Raw genomic sequence first — 20,353 nt, forward strand, 5'->3', positions numbered from 1 at the left:
CCACAGTGCCTCTTGGATGCCCATTCTTGAGTTGCTTGATCTGTTCGAAATCTATCCCATTTAGCACGATGGTAGTGCCACACAACATAATGGAGGGTATCCTCAAAATGAAGGCAGGACTTCGTCTCCACAAGGATTGTGAGGTGGTCACTCCTACTGATACTGTCATGGACAGATGCATCTGCAGCAGGCGGGTTGGTCTGTCTTATTGAGTACATACAAGAAATGACCAGAACAGTGAACAGTTCTGTTGCTGTTATAAATTTGATTTCCAAAAAGCCATTCATAAGGTATCACAGTGAAGGTTATTATGTTGGCTAGATAACTGGTTGACATTTTGTAATGTTGTTCTTGATGGGACTATTTATACGAATGGGGCCTGCTCAAGATGGGAGATCTACAGTGCCCTGTGTTGAACCACTGCTTGTAATAGTTTTTATTCATTAACAAATTAACATTCCCACTTTCAATAGGTGTTAGGAGGTCCAGTGGAATCTCTGTGATGAATGTGGGCAGTCTGTCCATTTCCCAATGATTGGGCAGGAAGCCCATCAACCATATTCAGATACGACCCAAGGGTAAAAATTGCCTCAGTTTCATGCTTACGAAGTCATGGGAGCTTCCTGCTTGATTTTCACTTCTATCCCCTTAGTTAAAATCAGAGCCTAAGTGTTTTTTACAAAGTAGAGTGTGTGCGTGTGGAACTTCTGCTTGCATTGCACTGGCTAAATAGGATTGGAAGCAAGTTGCAAATCAGGATAGAGAGGTCTTAATTGGGGGTGTGAAATGAGGAAAGTGCAATGAGGGAAGATGCTGATTCTGCCAAGGTTTTCTTCCAAGAAGAGAATGCTGCGCCTGGCTGCTGTGAGTCTGCATTTGGGCTGAGAACGAGAGTGTGATGTCGGGGAAGGATGAATCCGAATGCTGGAGGAGGCAACATCACCTTATGTTCCTTTTGAAGATAATGGTGCCCTCTCCAGAACTCTGATTCTTTCTGGTGGGAACACCACCATTTGCAAGTTCCCCTTCAAGTCACACAGCTTCTTGACTTGGAAATATATTGTCATTCCTTAATTGTCACACTAGGTTTAAATCATAGAACCCTTTGCCTAACAGCACTATAGGAGTACAATTATCACACCGACTGCAGCAGTACAAAAAGGTACCTCATCAGCAGTTTCTCAAAGACAACTAAGGATGGGCAATAATGCTGGCATTGCCAGCGACTCCCACTCATTCTGTGAATGAACAAATAATCTATTGGCATGTGTTCTTGAGAGCAAGAGAGATATAAAAACAAAGAGATAGCTATTATTTCAAGACCATTGGAGCACTTTCTGCAGTTTATCCAGGTGCTGGGGGTTAAACTTCTGAAGTTTACAACCTCTGCCACTTCCCTTCATGCTTGGTGCATATCATGTTTGAGAACTACTCTCCAATTTCTGGAATAGAGTACCATCTTCACCCTCACCTCTTACAACAGCAACTTCAGGGAGACTTTGAGAATCTATCTATTTTCCTGTGACTCATTTTTCCCATTCCTTCACTTTCTAGACAGAACCAGACACCCTTTAGAGGTGCATTTCTAGTTTAAAGAAGCTTCTGGAGGACCCAACAGAAGTTCACTAAAAAAGGGGTTTTCCCACTCAGCCACAAATAGGTGAGAAAAGGCCAAAGGGTTAGAATATCTGCACCTGAAATTTTCTGTAGTGAGCACATTTCATTCTTGCTTTCCCCTCAAAGCCCACCCTAAAGCCACCCAGTGTTAAGATTAATCCACTGGGTCACATGAAGTTCCTCAGCATTCTACAAAATAAATATCAAGTATAATAATAAAGCCTAAACTGGCAATCCAAATATGATGAGTCATTTTAATGACTGTTAGATATCAACCAGTCTAAATACCTTCTCAGTATTTTGGCGTTGATGTCCAGTGTAAATGCAATTCACTTGGATAGTGGCAAGTTCTGAAGAGGCTTGACAGGGTAGAGACTGAGAGGTTGTTTCTCTGGCTGGGAAATCTAGAACAAAGGTACACAATCTCAGGGTAAGGAACCGATCACTTCGGACTGAAATGAGGAGAAATTTCTTCATTCAAAGAACTGTGAATGTTTATAATTCTCCACCCCATAAAGTTGTGAATATAGTTAAGGTTGAGACAGACAGATTTTTGGTGTCTCAGGGAATCAAGAGATATGGGGAGTGGGCAGGAAAGTGGAGTTGAAGTTGAAGGTTAGCCATGATCACGGTGGATGGCATAGAAGGCGCAAGAGGTTTTATGGTCCACTCCTCCTACTTCTTATGCTCTTATGAGACAGTGCAGGAAGGGGGAGTTGAGGTAGGAGATCAGCCATGATTTTATTGAATGGCGAAGCTGCATCAAGCGGCCAAATGGCCTACTTCCAGCTCCTGTTCCATCTGTTCTTACGTACGTTCAGCAGCATGGTCTTTCCTTGCACATTCTTGACATCTGATCACATGATGGTTTCAGTATTCACATTGTACTTTTGCAGTAAACTATTGAACCTGACAGTTGTGTATAATTTCCCACAGACATTGATGAATGTGCTATAGGAACACACAACTGCACATCAGCTGAAACCTGCTTCAACATCCAAGGTGGATTCCGATGCCCAGCTGTGGATTGTCCACCAAACTATAGAAAAGTGTCTGATATGTAAGTGCTTAACTGTTTCCAGTCATGAAGCAAAATGGAGATCCTTCTGGGTGATAAGATTAATTATTTGTTACTTCTGCAATTAGTGTTGAAGGATGAGAGCCATAGTAATGTACAGCACAGAAAGAGGGTGTTGGGCTCATGAGGCTAGATTTCTCTGTACTGGCAAGATCAGCAACTGAAACCGAGGCCTGGATTTTCTGTGAAATGCACTAAGTGTGTTAGTGGGCATAAAAAAAAGGCATTGCAACGGCCAGCCGCAATGGCAGGTGTTCGCACTGTATCATGCGCTTCAGAGTGCATTATTTATTCATCCACAGGGAACACGCCGTTTCGCTGGCAGGTGGCATCTGATTCACCAGCCCCCCCAACCGCGCCCTAACTCCGGGCACCACATTTAAACAATGCCCCTGCACAGCATTTGCACTCCGCAGCCATGGTTTCCAAAGACAGAAAGCAAGCTCCACTTAAATTCGGTGACGCCTCACCAGTGTGCCTGTTGGGTGCAGTCGAGGCCCACCGTGATGTTCCCTACCCCTGCTCCAGCCGCAGGACTTCCACCAAGGAGACAATCGGGCTTGGGAGGCGGTCGCATCAGTGGTCAGTGCAAACACCCTGCAGAAGAGGTCAGCCCCCAGTGCAGGAAGATGATGAACCATCTCCTATGTTCCGTCTGGGTAAGTCAACCATCTTATCACTATCATACAAACATACGAATTCGGAGCAGGAGTAGGCCACTCGGTCCCTGGAGTCTACTCTTGTCATTCAATAAGATCATGACTGATCTGAATGTAACCTCAACCCCACATTCCTGCCTACCCCGATAACCTTTCACCCCCTTGTTAGCCAAGAATCTATCTAGCTCTGCCTTAAAAATATTCTGACTCTGTTTCCACCGCCTTTTGACGAAAAGAGTTCCAAAGACTCACAACCCTCAGAGAAAATATTTCTCCTGTCTTAAATGAGCGACCCCTTATTTTTAACTAGTGGCCCCTAGTTCTAAATTCCCCCACAAGAGGAAACATCCTCTCCACATCCTCCCTGTCAAGACCCCTCAGGATCTTAAAGGCTTCAATCAAGTTGCCTCTAAACTCTAGTGGATACCAGCCTAACCTTTCCTCATAAGACAACCTGCCCATTGCTGATATTAGCCTAGTAAATCTTCTCCGAACAGTTCTCTGAACTGTTTCTAATGTATTTACATCTCTCCTTAAATAAGGAGACCAGCACTGTACACAGTACTTGAGCTGTGGTCTCACGAGTGCCCTATGCAACTGAAGCATAACCTCTCTACTTTTGTAATCAATTTCTCTCACTATAAACGACAACATTCTAGTAGCTTTCCTAATTACTTGGTGTACCTGCATACTAGCCTTTTGTGATTCATGCACTAAGACACTCAGATCCGTCGGAATCTCAGAGCTCTGTAATCTCTCACCATTTAGATAAGCTTTTTTATTCTTCCTGCCAAAATGGATATCTTCACATTTGCCCACATTATACTCCATTTGCCATATCTTTGCCCACTTTCTTAACCTATCTATGTCCCTTTGTAGCCTCCTTACAGTTTATACAATTTACTCCTCTTCACAATTTACTTTCCTACCTACCTTTGTGTCATCAGCGAATTTAGCAACCATACCATCGGTCCCTTCATGCAAGTCATTTATATAAATTGTAAAAAGTTGAGGCTCCAGCACTGACCCTTGTGGCACACCACATGTCACATCCTGCCAACCAGAAAAGATCCATTTATGCCAACTGTCTGCTTCCAGTTAGCCAGCCAACCTTCTATCCAGGCCAATATGTTACCCCCTCCACCATGAGCTTTTATTTTCTGCAGTAACATTTGATATGGCACCTTATCAAATGCCTTCTAGAAATCCAAATACAGTCCATCCATCAGTTCCCCTTCAAATAGATCACATGTGACTCCTTCAAAGAACTCCAATAAATTGGGTAAACATGATTTCCCTTTCACAAAACCATGTTGACTCTGCCTGATTGCCTTGATCTTTTTAAAGTGCCCAGCTATAACATCTTTAATAATAGCTTCTAACATTTTCCCTATGACAGATGTTAGGCTAACTGGCCTATAGTTTTCTGCTTTCTCTCTCCTTTCGTTTTTGAATTAAGGAGTAGCATTTGCTATTTTCCAATCTAATGGAACCTTCCCCGAATCTAGGGAATTTTGGAAAATGAAAACCAACGCATCAACTATCTCACTAACCACCTCTTTCAAGACCTTAGGGTGAAGTCCATATCTGGGCCTGGGGACTTGTCAGCCTGCAGCCCCAACAATTTGCTCAGCACCACTTCACTGGTGATTGTTATTTTTCTGAGTTCCTCCCTCCGTTCCTTTTCCTGATTTGCAGCTAATTCTGGGATGTTATTTGTATCCTCTATAGTGAAGACCAATGCAAAATACCTGCTTAATTCATCTGCCATCTCCCTACTTTCCATTATCAATCCCCCAGATACACTTTCAATAGGACCAATGCTCACTTCATTAGCTCTTTTCTTATTTAAATATTGAAAGAAACTCTTACTATCCGCCTTTATATTACCCGCTAGCTTTCTCTCATACTCTAATTTTTCCCTCCATATTAATCATTTTGTCTTTCTTTGCTATTCTTTATATTCTTTCCGATCTTCTGAACTTCCACCCATCTTTGCGTAATTATCTGCTTTTTCTTTAAGTTTGATACTGCCTTTAACTTTTTTAATTAACCACAGATGGTGGGTCCTCCCCTTGGAATTTTTCTTTCTCATTGGAATGTATTTATTCTGCATATTCTGAAATATCCCCTTTAAATGTCTGCCACTGAACCTCTATTGACATATCCTTCAACCTCATTTGCCAGTTCACTTTAGTTAGTTCCATTTTCATACCCTCAGAATTGCCCTTATTTAAGTTTAAAATACTAGCCTTGGACACACTTGTCTCTCCCTCAAAATGAATGCAAAATTCAAGCATATTATGATCGCTACTACCTAGGGGTGCCTTCACTATGAGGTCATCAATGAATCCTATCTTGTTGCACAATACCAGGTCCAGTATAGCCTGCTCTCTTGTTGGCTCCAGAATGTGCTGTTCTAAGAAACTACCCCAGAAACATTCTATGAACCCCTCGTCTACGCTACCATTGTCCACCTGGTTTTTCCAGTCTATATGTAGATTAAAATCCTCCATGATTATTGACGTACTTTTCTGACAAGCTCCCGTTATCTCTATTTTTAACTCTGTCTTACCATGTAGTTACAATTAGGGGGCCTGTACACCACTCCCACAAGTGACTTATTGCCTTTATCATTTGTCAACACAACCCAAACCGCTTCTACATCTTGGCTCCCTGAACTTAAGTCATCTCTCTCATGCTAATACCATCATTAATTAACAGAGCCACCTCTCCACCTTTTCTTAATTTCTTATCCTCCCTAAATGTCACATACCCTTCAATACTCAAGTCCTAATCTATGTCATCCTATAGCTATATCTCTGTTATGGCTAGCAGATCGTACATATTTATTTCTATTAGCACTATCAGTTCATCTGTTTTGTTTCGAATGCTATGTGCATTTAGATACAGAGCCTTTAGTTTTGCTCTTTTAATATTTTTGTAGCGTCTAGCATTATCTGCTGATTTACTCTTAGATTTGGACACTCTGTCCCTTCCCATCACGGTCTGTTTATCATTTCCCATAAAAGTACCTTTCTCTCTTGCCTTGTCTCTACTCTTTGGTTTACCACATTTTCTCAAATTTGATCCCTTGCTCCACTATTCAGTTTCAAACTCTCTCTACTTCCCTAGTTAGGTGGCTCGTGTGGACACCAGCCCCAGCATGGTCCGAACATTGCAGATCCCACTTTCCCCAATACTCGTGCCAGTGCCCCACGAACCGGAACCCACTTTTCCCACACCAGTCTTTGAGCCACTCATTCATTTCTCTAATCTCATTTGTCCTATGCCAATTTGCACGTGGCTCAGGTAATAATCTAGAAATTATTAACAAGGTTCTGCTTCTCAATTTAGTACCTGGGTCATCATACTGACTTTGCAGGACCTCCTTCCCCATCCTGCCTTTGTCGTTGGTACCTATGTGGACCACGACCACTGGATCCTCCCTCTCCCCCTGGAAGTTCCTCTTCAGCCCTGAGCAAATGTCCTAAACCCTGGCACCAAGCAGGCAACATAGCCATCTTGACTCTTTCTCCTTACTACTGTGTCAATCCCCCTTATTATACTGTCCCCTACTACCAAGACATTCCTTTGTGCTTTCCCTATTTGAATGGCTTCCTGTACCACAGTACCATGGTCAGTCAGCTCACCCACCCTACAGCCCCCACTCTCATCCAAACAAACTGAAAGACCCTCAAATCTGTTGAACAATTGCAGAGGCTGACACTCCTGCACTCCTGCCCTCTGAGTCCCTTTACCTGCCTCACTTGCAGTCACACCCTCCTGTCCCTGGCCACTGACCAAATCAGATGACCCTATCCTAAGTGGTGTGACTGCCTCCTGGTATAAAGCATCCAGGTAACGTTTCCCCCTGTCTGATGTGTTGCAGTGTCTGCAGATCAGCCTCCAGCTCAATGACTGAGCCGAAGCTCCTCAAGTCGCAGACACTTACTGCAGCCGTTTTTGCCCTGGATAACACTGGTATTCAGGAGCTCCCGCGTGCTGCAGCCTTGACACATCAGCTGTCCTCTCAACTCACACACTCACAAGCCCATCACAAATTCATAAGGATCTCACCCCCTGCCACCTCAAGAGACATTACAACTCACTCTCACACACCCTGACATCTCCATCTGACCTCATCTCCTCAAGAGTTTGCGTCCTAATCCTGTCCAGGGCTCTACCCGCCACCCACACATGCCAGGCATCTTTACCATCAGCCCTTGCCTGCGTCTTGCTCACAGACTCTCCAACTGTCTTCATGCAGGACGAGCTGGCTCACAATAAGGAGAGGTCCCAGACTGCGGGTGGAGTTCCTGAGATCAAGGTTCTCATGGACTTGAGAACAGAACCATAGAGCTGGCCGGAGAGTACGTAGACCATGCTCGCTTTGAAGTTGTGGTTGGCAGCGCACACCCAAATGAGGATCCCGCACTGCAACATCCATCAGACAACCATATTGTGAGTGATTTCTCCTGTTTCAGATTCGCCTCCCATGCACTAATTGTGTCTCCTTTCTTTCTTAGGCACCTCTGGGAAGTTGCCGAGGGCAACCATGAGCCAGGCCCTCAACTTCAGCCCCAACGACACCTCGGATGAGGACAGCACCTTTGAAGACCCGTCACAGCGCTCACCCACACCCTCCGCCCACTCAGAGACGCACACTTTGGTGGCAACTAGTTCTAGGTTGGCTTCGGGGGTCATGACCTGGCGAGCACAGCGCATCATCTGGCCCACAGCAGGCGGAGTCAGGGGCATTAGAGGTCACAGGCACTCAGAGCACTGCTGGAGGCCACGATTCTGCTGAGTCCTAGTCTGATGATGAGTCTCTGGACCCAGTCCTAAATCAGTTGCTGGAGCTGCGAAGACAAGCACGGGAGCATCAGGAAGGGATGTCAGCTGCATTCCTCAGATTGCAAGTTGAGGAGTCCATCCACCTTTAGTCTGAGGTGATAGCGCCGGCCTGCCAATACCAATACACAATGCAAAATAGGTGGGAAAGTAAGTTGCAATAAAGAAATAAGAAATTTACAATGGATATGGAGAGGTTGGGTGAATGGACCAAAATTTGGTAGATGGAGTTTAACGTGGATAAGTGTGAGGTTACCCATTTTGGTTGGAAGAATAAAAAGGTGACATTATTTAAATGGAGAGAAACTTCAGAATGCTTCAGTGCAGAGGGATCTGGGTGTCCTCGAGCATGAATCGCTGAAAGCTAGTATGCAGGTACAGCAGGTAATAAGGAAGGCAAATGGAATTTTGGCTATTATTGCTAAAGGAATAGAGTATAAAAATAAGGAAGTGTTGTTGCAATTGTACAAGGCATTGGTGAACTGCACCTGGAGTACTGTGTACAGTTTTGGTCCCCTTACTTGAGGAAGGATGTAGTTGCACTGGAGGCGGTTCAGAGGAGGTTCACTAGATTGATTCCAGAGATGCGGGGCTTGTCTTATGAGGAGCGATTGAGCAGTTTAGGCCTATACTCGCTAGAGTTTAGAAGGATGAGAGGAGATCTAATTGAGGTATATAAGATGTTAAAGGGGATAGACAAAGTAAACGCAAAGCTGATGTTTCCTCTTGTGGGGCATTCTAGAACAAGAGGCCATTGTTTTAGGCTAAGGGGTGATAGATTTAAATCAGAGATGAGGAGGAATTACTTTTCTCAAAAGGTCGTGAATCTGTGGAATTCACTACCTCAGAGTGCAGTGGATGCCGGGATGCTGCATTTTTTTATGGAGGAGATAGACAGATTTTTAATTAGTAACAGGTTGAAAGGTTACGGGGAGAGGGCAGGAAATTGAAGTTGAGGCCGAAATGAGATCAGCCATGATCATATTGAATGGCGGGGCAGGCTCGAGGGGCTGAATTGCCTACTCCTGCTCCTAGTTCTTATGTTCTTATGTTATGTTCTTATGTTCTGAGGTCCACATTGGTAAGATGGTGGCCACTATGGAGACCTTGGTCCAGGACATTGGTCCTGCACTGCTGCGCGGGCTGAACTCCATCGCTGATGCAATAGTTGGCCTCCAACAGTGAGTACGCGAGAGGGGTGCTGGGCAGCTCGATCCCATTCTAGCTGTCCCTTCTCTCCAAGGAATCAGCCAAGGGCCATCGGGCACCGATAGGGAGGAGGGCCAGCAGCTTGACACTCCGGGGCCATCCACCCAGGTGACTCCGGGAATGTCTGGCCAATCCAAATCCCCTCTTCCTGTGGCCCCATCAGCTCCAGCTTCACAAGCTGAGGAGGGTGCACCTGCCTCATAGCAGGACGCCAAAGCAGGCTGGGGCCCTCCAGATCTCGGCCCTCCAGAGGGCACCCACCAGGGTCATCATAGACAACAGGGGAAGCAGTCAGCAGGCTACCTCCACCTCCGCTGTGGATGTCGGGGGAGTACCAAGGCATAGCGGCAGGTAAAAAAAGTGAAAAAGATGTAATTGCACAACATTGGCATGGGTATTAGCCACATGTACATAATGTTCACAAATGTAAATAGACTGGCAATCATTTCATATCTCCTCTTATCTATGCCTCCTTCTCATGTGCTGTGTTATTGTCCACTCATGTGTGATACCTTGGTTCTTGCACCCTCTTATGGCAATGTTCTCTATCCTTGGCATCTCTTCTGTGCAGTGTGCCACCATATCACCACAGTGAGTGTCCCATTTCACCACAATGCTCCACATAAGTAATGCCTGCACCTTCAGGTTAAGAGTGCTTGTGGAACGAACCTCGTTTCCATGCCTTGTAGGGTCTCGTCATGTGCATTCTTGGCTCTGTACAATTGAAGCAGGGGTGTGCCCCTATCTCACCTGCATTCTTGACAGGTGAATGTGTGCTGTTTAAGGAGAGAGTTGCTCACGCATGGAGAAGGCTCATGTACCATCCAACTCCAACCGCCCGCTGTTTCTCGGCAGGGTTATAATGATATGAGCCTATACTCAGAACTCATGAGTGCTGCCCTCAACCAAACAGGTTTCTACATTCCCAGTGTCGATCTGCTGAGCTCTGCAATAAGTGAGAGCACCTTGCCACCTCAATGAGATGAAGCAATGGCACACTTGTGTGCAGGCACTGAGACGTCCAACCTTAAGTATCTCTCACCCTGTAGTTGTGACTATTGTGGGGAGAAGGGTCTGGTCACAAGGTTGGTAGACAGTGCTGTGCATCCCATCGCCTTGACACTCCAAGAGGTTACTGATGCTACTTCCAAGTAGTGATTTCTGGAGGCCAAACCAGCCTTTAAGCATGTTCTGGAATTGCACAGCATTGCTTCATATATTGTGGAGGGGAGCAATGGGATAGGCGTGTGTATGTGATGAAGCAGAACAGTGCTCCTCATTAGCAATGACACATGCTCTTGAGGACTTCATGTTGTCTGATCGTCTTGGGCTTTGCAAGGGCCAGGGCTGGCCATGAGAGCACACTGGCTGTGTCTAAGAGGAAGCATTTCAATATCAGGCAGTCAAGTGTCTGACCTCGTCATGCTCAGGTGCTCCGCCTCCATTGTAGGGTTAGGAGAAATGCAGCTCAGGATCCCTAACTTAAACCGCTGGATGCCAGAATCATTTCGAGGAGTGTACCACCACCGGCTGAGTCATCTCTAAATGCAGTCACAGCAGTGGTATTTCATCAACTACCTTGTACCGAGTGTTATGTTTCTGTTTCACCATCGATGTAACACTTTGTGTGTGGCTGCGTTGGTTTTCATGGATCTCCATGAGGTGCCTTGCCAGATTGAAGGCATGCAGGCAATAGCCCCTTCTGGATCGTGCAAGTGCCCCTGCGTCTTGTAGGTGCTATTGTGACTGGGATGCTGGATGGACGTGTGAAGAGGCAGCACTTTCTGATGTCTGATGGTGGTACGCCCGCCTCCAGGTAGCACCTCATCTCAGCACGGGCACATGCTCTTGAGGCTAGCTCATCTTTCAAAGCATCAGGACTATGTGAGTGTTCTGTGCAACGTAGCACTGACATCTGGAAATTCACGGGTAAAATTAGAGTAGCAGCTATGCTGGTGGTCACGCTGGCCCATGATGGAGGAGACTTGTCCAAGAGGATGTCTGTGTACTTTCATTTCATGAAAACACTGAGCCTTTATAAAATTACTGACTGGACTGTAGCTAGACCTATTGGCCAGGAGTTTCTGGTCCCGGTACAGCGGGTCACGTTGTGGTGGATGCAGCAAGCCAGCCAAAAGCCCATTGACTTCGGCGGGACTGGAAGATCCCTCTGGCGAGTGGGACCAGAAAATACTGTCCGTTATATCCAATTCTGGGCACTGTGCTTTAGAAAGGACATCGAGGCCTTGGCGAAGTTGAGGTGGTAACTTACTAGAATGGATGAGGGAGTTGCAGTTATCTGGGGAGATGAGAGAAGCTGGGACTGTTTTGATTAGAGCAGAGAGGTTTAACCAGAGAGGTTTATTAGGAGATTTAATGGAAGTGCTCAAAACTACAAGGGGTTTTGATGGAACAGATAGAGGGAAACTATTTCCACCAGCAGGAGGATCAGTAATCAGAGCACACAGATTTAAAATAATTGGCAAAAAAGCCAGTGGGGAGATGGAGGTTTTTTTTACATTCAGCAATATGTTATGATCTGGAATGTATTAACAGAAAGGCTGGTGAAAGCAGATTTATTAGTGCTTTTCAAAAGGGAATTGGGTCTTTACTTAATAAGATAGAAGTTTCAGGTCTATGGGGACTTGGCAGGGAAGGGTCTAGCTGGGAGTTCTTTCAGAGAGCTGGTACAAACTTCCTCCAGTATTATCAGCCTATGACATTTTGAATAATTTTCAGAACCCTATCTAACAGCAACGTCATTATGGCCATTGCTTACATATCCTCATTTTCTGACAAACAAGTTGTTTGTATAGAGCAAATGCAATGAATGCCTAATTTCGTTTGAGTTTACTTTGCACCTGGCTGAACAGCTAAGGATCATAACTGTGCTGATTTGATAATTATGCGTTACAGTCTATTTTATGGTGCTGTATAACAACAACAATGGCTCCTGACTGAGCGATGCTTTCCCAACTCTTTTACACATACCATCTTAAGTTTGTGTGCTGCAGGCTCTTTAACTTTAATGTGAGAAGACTTTGCTCTTGTTTCATTACTTAGAATAAAGTAAATAAGTTGGCCTTCCCTTCTCAGGCGCTGTGAACGTATGATGTGTCCCAACTACGTGGATTGCCAGAACACACCAGTCAGAATCACCTACTATCAGCTGACTTTTCCAACCAATGTCCAGATTCCGAGCACCATTTTCCGTATTGCGCCATCACCTGTATATGTAGGAGATAGTATTGTCCTGACCATCACTAAAGGAAATGCTGAGAATTACTTCAGTACACGGAAGGTGAATGCTTACACTGGGGTTGTGTTTGTACAGCAGCAGTTCACGGAGTCCAAAGATTTCTTACTTGATGTTGAAATGAAACTCTGGCGCCAGGGAATGTTCACTTCATTCCTTGCTAAAATTTATGTATTTGTTTCAGCTCATCCTTTCTAAAGCAATCACTGTACCTGCTGTACATGATATAACTTAAAGCTCAACATTAATATGCCCACACGGCCAATATACATAATGGGAGGAATTTTGACTTTGAAGTCCCTGGAAGTGAAACCCTGGCTATACTCACTAAATATTGTCTGTTTTACACACTCATCCAAAATCAAAGTTACGTCCAATGAATCTAAAGTCACCATTGGAATTTCATTCACTCTTTTTGTCCCCACCAGAATATATAGTTTTAATTTGTGAAATAACTTAATCAGACTGCGATGCCTGTGTGTGGGTGGAGCACAGTCTTTCTGAGTCACATCAGATTCATGGATGCCTGGCCAAAATGGTAAATGAGACAAATCCTACCGTACAGGTTTCACAATCCCATGTATATTCATTTCCATTTTTTTTTTTAGCACGATAAATGTTAAAAGCAGCAAATTTTAAACAAAGTTTGAACAGATTGTGGTGCAATGCCAATCCCACTGAGGCGAGTCATCACCTTTGTGGGAAGTTAGCATGACAAATAAAAGGGGCTTTTCGTATCTCCCTGAAATAAAATGAACAAGGACCTTTTTTTATAAAGACAATGGGCGTAAACTTATCTTGCCATAATGCAAAACAGCAATAGCAAATCGGCAGCCACATGAGGAGGGATGTAAAACAGGTTGCCAATTTGCTATTACCCCTGCTGCACTATTGACTAAGATAAATTTTAACCCCAGTGTTTCTTGAAGTGGTGCATGCAACTGGAATATGTTAATGTGGAATTGCTCTTCTAAGGTCTGAAGTCCGTTGACTGGTTACATTTCCTACATGGCTTTAGTTGTTCAACTCGATTTATTTTTACACTATTCTAGACAACTCTAATTTTAAACTAGATTTCTGGCCTTCAAGGTGGGGGCGGTGGTTACAACTTTACTGCAAATCACGTGTAGACATGTTGAAAGAAATGGTTGGTGCGAGAATCAGTAATATTTTGTACAAAACCAGAGTATTTCAACAAAAGTTTAAACTGGAATAGATTTGCTCTTTTGTTTTACTGAAACTAGCTTTATAAAGTAATCATGACTCTAGAGCTATAAAAAGTTTTTTTTTTCTCAGCCATTATTTCATGCTTTGTTAAGCACAGCTGATATTTACCTAAAATGTACAGCAAATCTAAAAGCTAAAATGTTTACACATTTTCTAAATATGTATTTTTGGAACTGGAGACTGTTGTCATTTGAAAGTTTATTCTGTATTAATAACCCTCAAAGGGTTAAACATGTTGCCACTCTTAGCCATGTAGCCATGTAATGAACTTTTTATTAAACATGGGCTTAGAATTCAAATAGAAAATAAAGTAAGTCTTTATATAAGTGTTTATGTTTTTTTTTTGTTAATACTTTGTACAGTTCTGTATAGATACCAGAGCCTAGAAATTCTTTGGATTTTGCAGATGCAAAACATATTCAACATAGCAGGAGGTGTGTATGGCATATTCCACGCCAAAAGTAAGCTATGCATCACATTGGCAAAGGCTCTGCTGGAGACTTTCAGGACCCGTGTCTGAGACAGGTAAAATCAAATGGTGGAGTTTCATTCCTGTTCAAGGCTCCCTTCCAAAATTGCCTTGAATGTTGCCAGCAAAGGTCTTACTACATGTTGCCTAACCATCGGTTTTTAGACCAATACCAAAAAAGGCAAATTTCAAAAGAACTTAACCAAACATGGAGCAGAGAGGAGTAGGCATGCTCCATAGCAGTATTCTGTTGTCGTACCTTGCCCAGCTCCCTTCCAATCACCTATGGCCCCTGCCCCAGGACATGGGGGCTGCTGATGAGGAGGCAGATGGCCTAACTTTGCTCTTGTGGAACCAGCAAGCTGCGTTTGGATGCCTGGTTGGCTTCTGCTGCGTTCCCAAATATGCGGATGAGGCCAGAGGCCAAATTTTGGTTAAGCCTTGGGCCTTTGGTGGCACACTGAAAGTGTGGGACCAGAAGCCAATGTCAGGCCTGAAAATTAGCTAAAATAAATTTGCACTGCCATATGGTAATCTATTGGATTAGGCCTAGAGTCCATCATTCACCCCTTATAAAACAATGTGGTTATTTGATTTTTAATTTGCACTATGTATAAATTGCAAATGATTGTGGTGTATTTCTTTGATTCTTTTGTGATATTGCTGGAGACAGAGCTCCCACTAACCTAAAAATTAAATTTATTGGTTGCCAAGAAAGTTTGCATTGCAATCAGTCATCTGCAGTACTATGACCTGTTGCCTTTTATGCAGATAGTCTAGTTTGTAAATATATTTAAGAAACATAAAAGTTGTCACCAATCATGCCAGTATAGATTACTCTGGACAAATCTGGTAAAATGAAATCTCAAAATAGTGGGCTGGGTTTTGCAGTCAGGGGAGAAGGAATAGCCTCCCCAGCTGACCTTGAAGAAAGCTGATCTGAAGGGATCCAGCGATCTCTAGCACAGATATCCCCTTTCCTGACATCAGTTTGAAACTTTCATCAAATCAAGGGGATCTCCAGATATCCAGCAACAGTGATATCATCATGCAGAGTAAGCAAACAGTCACACAGAAGTACCTCAGAGATAAACGAGGATGGAAAACCACATCTCATTTTTAAATCTTTCAGATAGTAAAGTCATAGACGGGGACATGCACGTGGGATTAAAGTAGAAGCTAAATTATTAAACAAGCTAAATATCAAATAGACTTCAAGAACTTGTACAAATATAGAAATTTGATATTCAATAAATATAAAATTATTCTTTCACAGACAGTGAGGCTGACAGCGAAGTCATGGAACTGAATACTTCTCTAAATCTGTGCTTTCAGACCAGCTTTAGTATTGCCCCCTGATTCCCTCCCACACACAAATCTCAAACTTCCTATGATGCTTCTGATATCCCCCTCCCTTGTGGTCTTCCCAAAATTCCATCCCCTCATCCAATGTTAGTAGGCCTTCAGAACATACAAACAAGGAGCAGAAGTAGGCCATTCGGCCCCTTGAGCCAGCTCCGCAATTTAATAAGACCAGGCTGATCTGATAGTAATAATCTGAAATCTACATTCTGCATACCCCCGGTAACCCATCACCCCTTTGCTTACCAAGAATCTATTAACCTCTGCCTTAAAAATATTCAAGGACTCTGCTTCCAACATCTTTTCAGGAATAGAGTTCCAAAGACCATCTGAGTGAAAAAATTTTGCCCCATCTCTGTTCTAAATGAGCACCCCCTTATTTTTAAACAGTGACCCCTAGTTCTAGATTCTCCCACGAGAGAAAACATCCTCTCCACATCCACCCTGTCAAAACATCTCAGGATTTTATATGTTTCAATCAAGTTGCCTCCTACTCTTCTAAACTCCAGCAGATACAAGCCTTGTCTGGCCAATCTTTCCTCATAAGACAACCCACCCATTCCAGGTATTAGTCTGGTAAACCTTCTCTGAACTGCTTCCAACACAGTTACATCTTTCCTTAAATAAGGTGACCAATACTGTGCACAGTACTCCAAATGTGGTCTCATTAGAGCCCTGTACAACTAAAGCATAACCTCCCTACTTTTGTATTCAATTCCCCTCACAATAAATGATAACATTTCAAGTCCTGCACCCAGCACCCATTTGCCTACGCTAAGTCCCAGGCTCTCCCTCCCTCCCCACAATGCTCTCTCAGTCACAGTGCCTTAGTTTTATATACTGCATCACTCATTTGTGTGGTAGGTGGAGCAATTTTTGTGGTATATGAATCTCAGTGCTGGTGTCATGCCAGGTACATAGGCCGTACACCCCAACGGCTGGCGGCTCATATTGAACAGCACGTCCCTTTGGTTGTTTGAAATAGACTGAGGACTGTCCATACTCAACCAGCCCGTGCTTGTAAAACTCTGAAAATAATGTCTACCATTAGATGTGATTCTGCGATTGGACAGCACTTGCTGAACAACCCTGAGTTTGCTAACAATGACACTAAAAGCCAATTTAAGATTATTAGTTGGGCTCGCATTGCGGCTCACTTATGCTTTATAGAAGCAATGTATGTAACCTGTCCTCTGTGAGCAAAAGGAACATTTTTTGAATTAAACAAAAGCATTGGGAACAATAGTTCCCTGGTGCATTCTCCATGGCAACACTGTGACCAATCAGATTCGACTTGTCAACAGTTAGCACCATTTTCTCATGCAGCATAAATTGTTGCTCCCATTGAAATTTGGCATTCTTGTGTCTGTCCCAATGAGTGCAAAATGGGAAGCTTTTTATGCAAATTCAGTTTTAGGGAAAAACTGAAGTGAGAATGGAAGAGGAAGAAGAAATCTGGTGTGAAGAAGGTTCCCAGGACTGAATGTGCCATGAGAACAGCGACGAGCCACTGGCCTGATCTTGAGAAGCATGCATCAGAATGGGTCCTCGAAACTTGTCATAAGGGTGACATTATCACCAGGAATGCAATGCGTATATACACACTCAAGTGGGCCAAATCAAACATTGAGTCCAGCAAAGATTTCAGACCAATGGCTAGTTTGTGTGGCTACTTTACGGAACAAAGCAGTCTGGTATTGTGGCAGAAGGCCAAGATTTCTTAGAGACTACCAAAAGACTTGATGCCAAAATGACCAGTTTCCAGTGATTCGTCATCAGACAGTGGCAAAAACACAAGTACTCATTAAGTCACATTGACTTTTGATATGCCCAGAGAACTAGCGGTGCAGTGGAAAAGTGTGAAAACAGCTCTAATGAAAACAGCAGGACATGAAAAGACAAGATTTTGAATAAGAATTCATTCACAGGATGTGGGCTTCGCTGGCTGGGTCAGCAATTATTGCCCATCCCTAGTTGCCCTCGAGAAGGTGGTGATGAGCTGCCTTCCTGAGCCGCTGCGGTCCATGTAGTGTAGGTACACCCATAGTGCTGTTAGGAAGGGAGTTCCAGGATTTTGGCCCAGTGACAATGAAGGAACTGCAATATATCTCCAAGTCAGGATGGTGAGTGACTTGGAGGGGAACTTGCAGGTGGTGGTGTTCCCATCTATCTGCTGCTCTTGTCCTTCTAAATGGTAGTGGTCATGGGTTTGGAAGGTGCTGCCCAAGGAGCTTTGGTGAATTCCTGTAGTGCATCTTGTAGATGGTACACAATACTGCTACTGTGCGTCGGTGGTGGAGGGAGTGAATGTTTGCACATATGGCGCCAATCAAGCTGCTTTGTCCTGGACAGTGTTCAGCTTCTTAAATGTTGTGGGAGTTGCACTCATCCAGGCAAGTGAGGAATATTCCATAACACTCCTGACTTGTGCCTTGTTGATGGTGGACAGGCTTTGGGGAGTCAGGAGGTGAGTTACTCATCGCATGATTCCTAGCCTCTGACCTGCTCTTGTGGCAACAGTGTTTATATGGTTAGTCCGGTTCAGTTTCTGGTCAATGGTAACCCCCCCAGGATGTTGATAGTGGGGGATTGAGTGATGGTAATGCCATTGAACATCAAGGGGCGATGGCTGGGTTCTCTCTTGTTGGAGATGGTCATTGCCTGACACTTGTGTAGCGCAAATGTTACTTGCCACTTGTCAGCCCAAGTCTGGATATTGTCCAGGTCTTGCTGCATTTGGACATGGACTGCTTCAGTATCTGAGGAGTCGCGAATGGTGCTGAACATTGTGCAATCATCAGTGAACATCCCCACTTCTGACCTAATGAGGGAAGGAAGGTCATTGATGAAGCAGCTGAAGATGGTTGGGCCTAGGACACTACCCTGAGGAACTCCTGCAGTGATGTCCTGGAGCTGAGAGACTGATCTCCAACAACCACAACCATCTTCCTTTGTGCTGGGTATGACTCCAATGAGTGGAGAGTCCCCCCTGATTCCCATTGACTCCTTGATGCCACACTCAGTCAAATGCTACCTTGATGTCAAGGGCAGTCACTCTCTGCATGATTGACAGAACAAATTTAAAGCCTATGGTAATTTTCAAACGTAAAATACTGAAAATCAAGTTCCCTGCAGGAGTTTTTGTGCGTGTCCATGACAACAGTTGGATGGATGAGGATGGATTGAAGTTGTGGATCGAAAATGTGTGGAACAGACATTCCCGATGGTCTACACGAAGAAGGCAGCTTATTAGTGTGGGACATGTTCAGATCCCATACAGATTCCATATAACTGATGAGGTCAAGCGGCCCATATGAAGAAATAACACTCAAATTTCAGTGTAACCCAGAGTCTAAAGTCTATAGTGCAACTTTTGGATATGTGCCTCAACAGGCCATACAAGTATCCTGTTCGTACTGCATGGAATATGTGGAATGTTGACAGAGAAAACACCTTCACAAAGAGTGGACATATATGTGCTGCCCTGCTTGATGTTTTGTGTGGTTTCATCATCAAATCATGGGATGCTATTAATGCAGAAACTGTCATCAGATTGTTTAAAAATACCCAATTCAATGGATGGAGAGGAAGATGATTTGTTGTGCAGGGACGATTGTGAAACCAAAGTGCCAAATCTGATTCAGAGAGGGATCGTTATGATAATGCCGGAGTCAAAGTGACTCAGGAAGAACTCAAAGAACTATTTGGCCAGGATTGTATGGTGCCTCCTGCCCGGCGGGATATAAAGGTTCCGCTGAACTGAATGGAGATTTAAATAAATCGCCACATCCACCGGGGAGAGACACACCGTGGTTGAGGACAATGAATTTGCCAGTTTTTAAAACATTGGTTTGAATCTTCTGGTCGGCGTTGGGGGGGAGGGGGGGGCGCCACTTGCTGACATGTAAAATGACGCACGGTGAAGCTGGGCGTGCTTCCTGATGTCACCACGTGTCATTCAGATCTCTAGTTCGGTGGGTGCGCACTGGAGTCAGCTGTGTGCCCGCTGAACTATTAAGGCCATTTAAATAGCAATTCAAATAATTAACATAGCTGCCTGTCCAACCTTAAGGGTGGCGGGCTGGTGAAGAGTCCAGGCGGCCTTCGCATTTATCATGAAACCTCACCCACGGGTGGGATGAGGTTTCACGAAGGGTTTATAAATCAAATAAATTTTTTCATTAAAATTTATTGACACGTCCCAGCTCATGTGACGCTGTCACATGAAGGGACATGTCTGAATTAATTTTTTTTAATTAAAATTTTTTATAATGAAGCCATTATCCCTGAGACGGCTCCATGCCTCAGGGAGATTTCTGCGCTCTTTCGCGTGCATGCGTGTTATGGTGTGCATCATACTGGGTGGGCCTTAATTGGCCCGCGCACGTAAAATGGCGGCACGCAGCCGATCGCGGGAAGTGATTGGCTACACGCCCGTCCGCACCTGCTCCCGCTCAGCCCCCCCAATGGGGAGAAAATTCTCCCCATTATGATTGCAGTTGCAACTATTCTTGTGGAATTATTTCATTAAACAAACGTGACACGATGATTTAATTTGAATTACTGGTGTGTTTTTTTCCCACATTTCAAAACGATAACCACCTGTACCAACGCCAGCGGTT

At 44.1% G+C, this 20,353-nt stretch overlaps 1 protein-coding gene across 1 annotated transcript in view; it reads left to right on the plus strand.

Moving 5' to 3' along the window:
• Positions 1-14,226, plus strand: part of fbln2 (fibulin 2) — a 197,464-nt gene extending 183,238 nt beyond the window's left edge. The window contains exons 20-21 of the mRNA XM_078543464.1: positions 2,554-2,677; positions 12,514-14,226. Coding sequence (XP_078399590.1) covers positions 2,554-2,677; positions 12,514-12,871 — 482 coding nt within the window. The 3' untranslated portion in view covers positions 12,872-14,226. The remainder of the gene's footprint in view (positions 1-2,553; positions 2,678-12,513) is intronic.
• The last annotated feature ends 6,127 nt before the right edge of the window (positions 14,227-20,353 follow it).

Source organism: Cetorhinus maximus, chromosome 6, assembly GCF_964194155.1.
Source record: "Cetorhinus maximus chromosome 6, sCetMax3.hap1.1, whole genome shotgun sequence".
Taxonomy (NCBI): domain Eukaryota; kingdom Metazoa; phylum Chordata; class Chondrichthyes; order Lamniformes; family Cetorhinidae; genus Cetorhinus; species Cetorhinus maximus.